We start from the raw sequence: 9,380 nt of genomic DNA on the forward strand, positions 1-9,380 counted from the left end.
CTGTTCCACCATTCATTTTGATCACGGCTGATTCAATATCCTGATTCCTCCTTACTGCCCATATCCCTTGAACCCTTTAGCCCCAAAGAACTATATCTAATTTCTTTTTTAAATCACACAACATTTTGGCCTCAACCCCTTTCTATGATAGTGAATTCCACACATTCACTTCTCTGTGCAAAGAAATCCAGTCTCGGTGAGTGTTCCAGTCCCGGTGAGTGTTCCAGTCCCAATGACTGTTCCAGTCCCAGTGAGTGTTCCAGTCCCGGTGAGTGTTCCAGTCTCATTCGCTAAAAATGGCACTGTTTAAAACAAGCTTGAAGGCTTTGGGATGAATTGATTGCTAAATAAAAATGTTTATTGTTGTGTTGTTCCAATCCGTGTTTAGAAAGGCCGTTTTCTAAAGGCTCCGGATTGTAACACACCCGGGCTGTAAAACTCGGGGTGCGTTTGTTTCATTTGGGTCAATGGTTGGGTCGTTTGGAAGAGGCTTTGACACCCGGACTCTGTGCCATTTGGTGGAGTTTCTATAAATCCGGATTGTTCATCACCGGCTCCGGAACTGGGATAATTTCCAGTTGTTCAATGTTCAAATATTCAGGAAGTTAAGAATCGGGGCGGATTTGTGTGGAACCAGGTTTTTATTATTGGAATTCAGGAGGCAGGGAATAGGGGTGGTCATTTATTAAAATAGAGATCCTGAGACCTGGAGTTAAAAAAAAGTCTGGATTCAGAAAAACTACTGACATTAAAAAATAACGAAACCAATAATCTGGAATAAGTCCCCTCGTGTACCACCTCAAATTTCGTTTACAATGTAGTTATTAGTCCCATAATTACAGTAAATCCTCCCTCCCGGAGCAAGGGGTGGCTCCCTCTTTAATGTATCAGTTCCTCAAATATAACACTGAGCCTCACACTGGCTGTACACACACACACATACTCTCACACACTCACTCACACAGACTTACACAAACACATAGACACTCTCTCTCTCACACACACACAGATTCTCTCACGTACACTTAGACACTCCGCACACAATTTCTCTCTCTCATACACACGCACCCACTCTCTCTCGCACACACTCATTCACACTGACCGACACACATAGGCAAACACACACACACACACAAAACTGAGATACACATTCACACAAACACACACACACAGGAACACACACACTCAGATAAATGGTGTTCTATTACATGTGAAGCTGGGAGGTGTGTTATGTTCTCCTGGGAAGTGTAAACCATCGCTTGGATGAGGTGGAATGTTGGCCACAAGAGCGGAAAATATTCCGTGTTGGTTCCAAATATTTCGGAGCGGGAAAAGAGGCCATTTCTTCAATTATGGGGATTCACCGAATAGAATTGAAGGATGTTAATGTTGTACCGAGCACTGCTCTCTAACAAAAGATGCTAAAAAGAGAGGTGTTGTTTGAAACTGTTTGTTTCCAGTGAATGAACTGTGATACAGTAACGGCCAATTTGTGTCCCCCACTCCAGCTCACATCGGGATTGTGTTCAGCTGGTTTGGAAACATCAAAATAATCCCACTAAGCCTTCTGTACATTTCACAAAGAGGGATTTATTTTCGAGAATTTGTTGTGATTCTCTTGGGTTGGGGAAAGTGGCCCGGGCGCCCCTGATTTCACAAGGAAGAGTTCGCTCAGTCACAGAGTGCAGAATTCAACTTCAATAAGATTAAAGAGAGGAGGAGAGAGAGAGACGGGAGTTAATATTGCAGCCATTAGCTCCGCCTTCCAACTCCAGACTTCTGTTTTTTTAATTAAAATGATTTATGCGGAATAATTCGAAATCCCATCAAGAAAAAAATAATATGCATCTGTACATGCATAAATGATCGGTGAGTGATCTAAAGTCTGTGTGAGGAGAGGTTCCCCTCCCGCCCTTAAACACTTCCTCTACAAATTCAACACAGTCCTCCTGTCCCAGCTTTTAAATAAAGATAAATATATCAAAAGAAATGCAACCGGACAACTTTAAAAGCGTTAGTTATCCGGTTGCAACCTTTAATTACATTATAATCAGTGGAATAAGATGAGGGGATCGTGGAAATGGTTCTGGGAGTCAGAGGGACTTGTGCAGTTGAGTCCTGAGACGTGTGGGGAGAATCTCGGCTCCTGGATGAGGAGGGTGTGGATTTGAGAAGCAGGCAGGGGTGTACTCTCTCTCTCTCTCTGGCCTGACTACCACCACCGACAGTTCACACTCACTGTTCTGATCAGGCGGCTGTTTTATGTCGATCAGTCGGAATCGAATGGAATGATACAGAACGGCCCACTGTAACTGTACAATATTTACAATTCAGTCTCAAATCGAACCGACAGTTTTGTGCTTATTAAACATTTCCCCCGCAAAACGAAAGACTCGAAATGTTTAAAGGCAAAAGGAAAGGGAGAGACGGGGGTTTGGGACTGAGAGGCTGGGACACGGCGGGGAAATGACAAGAGTCGAATGATCAGAAATTAAATCACATCTTACCTCCTCTAGAAAAGCTCCACTCGGAATGGAGATACAACAATGTTAACATAGATTTTGAAAAAACTACAAAATAAACCAACTTTAGATATTTTCAATGATAAATGTTGGTGACGGGTATGTTACAAATCGAAGGCGGTTCAGTTAGAAAGTCAAGTCCAAAAATAAGCTTTCTAATGAATATATAAATATATATATGAACAAACAAACAAACTGCAATAAGGATGACAACTGTCTAAAGCGTTATAATTCAGAACAGCTCCTCCTACTCTCTCTCTCTGACTAGTAATTAATGGTGTTTTGAGCTCTCCAACGCCCGCATTGGATAGGAAACTGAGACAGCAGAGGAAGCGAAAAGTGGCATTGCATATAATTGATTACCACCCAATCAACAATAACTTGTTAGCAATCGTCAATTGCCCCGTCTCTCCCTCCTACTTCACTCTAAAGAGAATATTATTCGCTTGTCTGCATACTTGATGTGACAGAGGAGGCCAGAGCGAGAGAGGAGGGAGAGAGAGAGAGACATACACACACACACACACACACACACACACATAGAGAGAGAGAGAGGAGAGGAGGAGAGACTGGGTTGGGGAGAACGCCTGTATCTTGTGCGAATTTATCATTCATCGTCCCCGCTTCTGGTGGGGGACTTTCCCTCTCGCGGGTTGGCGGAAGGACGGAGAGAGATTTCTTGGAAACAGCGACTGTGAAGTTGGGGTTGAACTTCCATTGCGAGCTGTTCCATTTAGTGAGCGTGTGTCTGTGTGTTGGGTTCTGGTCTGAAAGGGGGCGGGGGCGGGGGGGAGTTGAACTCTTGAGTCCAAGAATGAGTTCCAAAGAAGAAGCCAAATCTTCCTCCGGCACCTTACACTCTGCAGTTGAAGAACGGAGACTGAGTCCGCTTGACCACTTGCCGCCCCCGGCCAATTCCAACAAGCCACTCACCCCGTTCAGCATCGAAGACATCCTCAACAAACCTTCGGTGCGGAGAGGTTACACCCTGTGCGGAACCAGTCATCTCCTCTCCCCGGCAGACAAACACACACCTTCGGGTATCGCCCTGAACAGCCGGGCCGGGGTCCTGACCCAGACATCACCGCTATGTGCCTTGGAGGAGCTAGCCAGCAAAACTTTCAAAGGGTTAGAAGTCAGTGTCTTGCAAGCAGCTGAAGGTAAGTTTAAAAAAAACATTTTAAAATAAAACTTTGCCGAGCGAAATACGCTTCAAAAATCAGAAAGATTCGTCTAAATGTCAAGCAGTGATGAACTGGTTCAGGTTAAAAACTTTGAGAGGGGGATTAATTGTTGAATTTTGGGGGTTTTTTTGTTGTAAGATATTTGAGCAGAATAGAGCCGCTTTCCCCTGGCCAGGTATCGAAGTTGGAGTGATAGATTATTCTGAAACAGAGAATCCGTTTCGATTCTGAATATAAAGCCTGTGGGAAAACGGGGAACCAGTCCCGGGTTAGACTGGGCGAGGGTGAAGAGTGCCCACACTAAACCTCCCGTTTGAACTTTGGGGCTAGATAGAATCTGGTTTAATTCCCCCGGGTTGGTCTATTTTAATTTGTGACTGATATGGGTGGAAAAAGACGAGGAATTTAATTTAATCCAAGTGTTGGGGTTTTTAAATATTGAAAAAAAAAATCCCTGGGAGTAATTAAAATACAAAGGTGGGGAATTCATTATCAATGTGACTGTGTCTGCTGGAGAGGGTTCAGGGGATTAGATGTTGTCTTGCGGAATATGCTTTGCTAATGAAATGGATTTGTTTCTGTGTGGGTTTTGTTCCGAGTTGAAATGACCTTGAAATTCCTCTGTTTCTCTATTCTAAAAAGGGTCTCTTTTAACAGGGAGGGACGGCCTTACAATCTTTGGTCAGAGATCGACTCCCAAGAAGAGAAGGAAGTCTCGAACCGCCTTCACCAATCACCAGATCTACGAGCTGGAGAAGCGGTTCCTGTATCAGAAATATCTGTCTCCGGCCGACAGGGATCAGATTGCCCAACAACTGGGCTTGACCAACGCCCAGGTCATCACCTGGTTCCAGAACCGCCGGGCCAAGCTCAAAAGGGACCTGGAGGAGATGAAAGCGGACGTGGAATCGGCCAAAAAACTCGGCCCCAGCGAGCTGGACAAAATTACCAGCCTGAATGAACTGGAACACACAGCGGCGGAAATCGGGAGTCAATCCAGATCGCAGTCCCCCATCGCCATCAAAAGTGCGCTGGGCAAAGCAGCAGAGAACCACATTAACCCCTCATCACTATCAGCGGCTCACCAGCCCAGGAAAGACTGTTCTGAGGAGGAGGAGGAAGAGGAGATCGATGTCGATGACTGATTTCCTTTTTGTGTGTTTGTTTTTTTTTGGCCTCTCTCTCACCCCTCTCCCCGTTTGTCTCTTTTTCTAAAAAAAATCCAAACAAAATTTATTACAAAAAAAATTTAAAAAAGAGTTTCCGCATCGACTTTTTACATTTCCCAACTCTAAAGCATGTTTGGGATTCACTGTTTATTCCTCTAGTTAGAAACGGGCGCAATTCGAGGTAGAAATATCCCCCCAAAAAAATCCATGTAAAAGAAAGCAATAATCAAAACTAGGGATACAATTGAAACAGAAAAAGGGGGAAATAATCCCCACTCGGTCTAGCCTCAGTCACTCAATCTGGGCCCTTTCTATATGTTCGATATTTAAACCAAGCTTGGGGAAAGGGGATTAGGAACGGCCCAGTTTCTGTGAGTTTGTGATGTGACTCCGGTTTACAGAGTCCCTGTTGCTGTGCAGCACTTTAAGGACATTTCGGAGTTGGATCTGCTCTTTCCTCCCTCTGCCCTGAATATTTTGTCCTTGTTCTAGCGAAAGGGGGGGTGGCCCGGGTGTCTTCCCATTTTTTGGGGTTTTTTTGCATCGCATGTCGCAAATGTGCACGGCGCTGTTAATTTTTTTAAAAAGAGAGGGAAACAAAAAAAAAATTGGACTTGTAACTTTCTAGATAATTCTCCCTTTTTGTCTAATCATTTCTCCAAGACGATTTATTATACAACCGATCTCAGAAATTCCGCCTCTTCAATATATCCTATTAAAACCTATTTTTGCGATTTCTTTCTTGTGGTTTGTGGATTTATTTCGAATATTAAAACAGAAGGAACACAATCTGTGCCGGTCTGGTCTGGGTTTCAGATCCGCGAGGCTGTGATATTTGTAAATATTTCTTTGTTATTTTTGTGTGTTTACTCGTTTCTTATTAGAAACACAGGCTGGCTGGGGATTTTTTTGCAATGATGTATATTTTATTATGGAGCTGGGAAGGTGGAAAGTGTGGGGGGGGGTGGATGTTTGGGCTGGGGCGGGGGGAGGAGATGTTGGTTATGGGATCTCGGAGGCCGGGTCTCCAGCAGTGAAATACCAGCCTGAATCCCGCTCATTTACCAAACACACGCGTGTGAGATTTAATGAACCCATTGGTGATGTTATCCCTTTTCAGAAGAAGGGAATAATTTACATCCCAATAGACCGTCCCTCGCAGTTCATTCACCGAGAATCCCGTGTTCACAGGTTTCTCTGTCAGAAACACAAACCACACTCCAAACAATTCAAAGCTCCCCACCGCCTCTTGTCGCCATTCCCCCAACCGGTTAATATTTTCACAATTATATTTGCCGTGTTTTTTTTTCTAGATATCGTGCAAATTGTTTTCTTTTTTAAAATTGAAGTTTATTTTCTGGTCGGCTTTGAGCTGTTTTGAATTATTTAGGCGGCAGAGAAGTGAGTACAAAGCCAGGAAACATTATACCGAAATATTTCGCTTTTCCTCAAATTAAAACGAGGTAAAATGTGACCGTTCGATTTTGTAGCGGATTGCCATTATTTTCCCCGTTTTTTTCCCCCTCTCTCTCAACGAGGATTAACGGGTTCGGAGATGAACAAACTGACTCGATTCAGTGATAATTCTGGTTTCCGTATGGTTACCGGTGTTGGCAATATTGTACAACAGATGTACAGAATCATCCCAATAAATATCAGCGGAGGAAGGGGGGGGGGGGGCGGTGGGGGGACAGTGACTTGTGCACTGAAATATCCCGGGTTATTTGGGACACTTTTGTGTTCGGAACAAAAGTGAAATTTATGTGAGAACTCCAAATCTGTTTTATTTTGAGAGCGCGAGAGAGAAAAAAAGATGCCAATTTTTTCCCGTTTTTGGGCCATTTTCTGCGGGCAGTAAGTCTTTGAGAATGTTGAGTGGGTTAATGTTAGCGGAACGCATGGGAACTTGGGACAAATGATTTCGCAGTGTTGATGTGTCAGTTGACAATGGGCCATACAAACTCCCCTGCTGCTCTCCATGTAAAGCGGGCTGCAGCCGGAGCAATGTTCTCTCTCCGGCAGAAAGCAGCTAACCGCTTGGACACCATATGGTTTGTGAATTTTCTAAACAATTTCCAGACAATTTGATGGATCGGTCAATTCTACCCCTTGAATGTTTATCGCCATTTACAAAAGCACTAATATATACATGGCGCTTTTTCGGGGCATCTGTCGCTGCTAATGTGGCTTCTCGCTGGCACTTCGCGGGCAATGAATTAGAATGGACCTGCCCCCTCTATATCTGTGCAAAAAGACAGGGGGAGGGGGCACTTTGTTAAAAGGCCACTTCGCCTTTTTTTTAAGAGGCCAAAATCAAGTTGGTTTTCTGCTGAATGAAGAACACAGTAGATGTAAATAATCAGGGGAACTTATTGAAGGAAATGTGACATTTACGAGGTTCTGTTTAAAGCGACACTCGTCTCTATTCACTGCTCTGGATTCGGTTGTTTTAAAGCTTTTAAAATATTCTCTGTACACCACCCCCCCATCCCCAATATTAAACGGGTTTAAAGACACGACATTTTCAATAGATTTTTTAAAGCTAGTGTTTTGGCCGGGCTGAGACAAAGAGCGATTTAAAAGAGCGCGGGGACTGGTGGTCCTGTTACAGGCAGGGGTTCGCTGACATCATTTCAACAATGCACAACTTCTGTCCAGACTGAGAATTAAAGAGCTTCGAAATGAGGAAAACACGCGAATTAAACAGCAAAAAAAAATCTCCACTCTGCTGGGATTTACTCTTTAAACTGAACGGACACAAATTCGCAGCGCGATAACACAACCTGTTTCTGGCTACACATTTATCCAAAATGTTTCTGTCTCTGGGACTCGTTAACTTTGCAAATACGCTGTTTATTTATTTTATCGCATTCGCTATTCTTCTTAAACTCTCCTTCCTTTTTTGACTGTATTTTACTTAGTTTTAAATGGATAAGGTTCAATATTAAAATTAACGCGAGGATTATTTCTAAATATCGGTGTATTCCGCAAACTGTGACGGTGATATTTCTTACAGAATATATCTGGGCAGGGATATTCCAAACCTGGGCAAGTTTCCCCAAATCGAAGCAGGGCCTAAAACTAAATTATTTTCGTTATACAAGCAGGAATCAGCTGTAAATATTTCACCCAATAACTCTGGGAGGTCTGTCCAGGATTCGGCCGATGAATCCAGACTGCAGGATCAATGGTGGGACTTGCTGAGCGACCCCCAGCCCCTCACTCTGTCCCGAACTCTTCACCTCTCCCCACCCCGTCCTTTTCAGAACCAAATATTCATTTCACCCCCTGCACCTTTTTAATCTCTCAAAGCCCAGGAGAACGGGGAACCCCTTCCCCTCCATGGTCTCTGCCCCCTTCCCCCTCACCCCCAAGCTCAGGCCAGGACTAGTTTGACCGTCTGAAGTAAAAGGAACATTTCCGACCTTCGGATTGGGAAACACACAGATAGATTTGTAGGAAACGGAGGGCAATGTGTAACGTGAAGGAAGATGGGGGAAAAGAAGGAATTATTTCCTTTCAATGGTGTGTGTGACACAGAGAGAGTGTGTGTGAGTGAGGAGGTGAGTGAGAAGAGTTGTCAATGATTTGGGTTGTGGTGTTTTACAATTCTCTTTACTAATTACATTTCTGGAAGTGACCAGGTTCCTGTACAGTCAGGTATCATTTTATCGAAAGGAGAGAGGTTGAAGATTATTGTGAGGAAAACTGCGATCGAATTCATTCCCGGAATCCCAGATTCTACAGTACATCAACTTCCACCAAAAAAAAGCTCCCGTGGAAAAAAAAGCTTCAGAAAAGAAACATCGAAATCAGATCCCGTATCCTGCGGAAACAAATCGAATATTTCTTTATTAAACATAACAGTCAGGAAGAGAGGTTGTGCCTTTAGAACAATATTATCCGCAATTTTGCCTTGGATTAGAATTGTTTTGAAATTATTAATCCACGCGACTCTGAAAATATAAACTAGACACTAAGAATAAAAGATAAAGCTCCGAGTCTGTTCACAGAACAATCTTCCTCATTTCACACATTCACTGATAAACTTCAATATACATATCGACAGGAACATTTATTCGTGTCAGGGTTTCTAGGAATGATATGTAAAAAATGTGTTATCGAATTCACATCTACATTATGGGATTAACACATGTTAATACAGTTTAATATATTTTATACACGCAATATTCTGTATTAATATCTAATCTCATAAAGTTTAACAAACGGGTTAATGTTTCACCTTGTATTCGGATCTAAACGCTAAATGCAAGCTTGGTGTTTATTTCCACTATGCAGCGCACGGTTACACGGGGAAATTTGGTACATGCACAACGGCTGTTTTCGTCTCTCCCTGTTCCGTACAGCTCAGCAGAAATTATGCGTTTATTTCTGAACTCTACATATAAACGCTGGCTAGATACAAACCCTACTTTATGGATCAAGAACTAGGAGCAAATAGAATATTCCCTGTGTTAATGGGACAGAACTGGGCAGGATATCTG

At 43.2% G+C, this 9,380-nt stretch overlaps 1 protein-coding gene across 2 annotated transcripts; it reads left to right on the forward strand.

The window, feature by feature from the left end:
• Positions 1–3,023: 3,023 nt before the first annotated feature.
• On the forward strand, positions 3,024–5,613 carry LOC145354255 (transcription factor LBX1-like). Of its 2 annotated transcripts, none has more exons than XM_080205343.1 (2): positions 3,024–3,682; positions 4,349–5,613. In XM_080205343.1, the coding sequence occupies exons 1-2, from the start codon at positions 3,337–3,339 to the stop codon at positions 4,849–4,851; spliced, it is 849 nt and encodes a 282-aa protein (XP_080061469.1). In that variant the 5' UTR covers positions 3,024–3,336; the 3' UTR covers positions 4,852–5,613. The 2 variants fall into 2 exon arrangements, with proteins under 2 accessions (XP_080061469.1, XP_080061470.1); XM_080205344.1 differs by having other exon boundaries at positions 4,364–5,613.
• Positions 5,614–9,380: the final 3,767 nt, after the last annotated feature.

This window comes from Carcharhinus amblyrhynchos, chromosome 17 (assembly GCF_965287045.1).
Source record: "Carcharhinus amblyrhynchos chromosome 17, sCarAmb.v2.hapA, whole genome shotgun sequence".
Classification (NCBI taxonomy): Eukaryota; Metazoa; Chordata; class Chondrichthyes; order Carcharhiniformes; family Carcharhinidae; genus Carcharhinus; species Carcharhinus amblyrhynchos.

What these genes read in the sequence shown, in the direction of transcription:
- LOC145354255 (XM_080205343.1), top strand. Translation starts at nt 3,337, where the DNA reads ATGAGTTCCAAAGAAGAAGCCAAATCTTCCTCCGGCACCTTACACTCT. An exon ending in TGTCTTGCAAGCAGCTGAAG is followed by an intron (nt 3,683 to 4,348) that starts GTAAGTTTAAAA and finishes TATTCTAAAAAG; the next exon opens with GGTCTCTTTTAACAGGGAGG.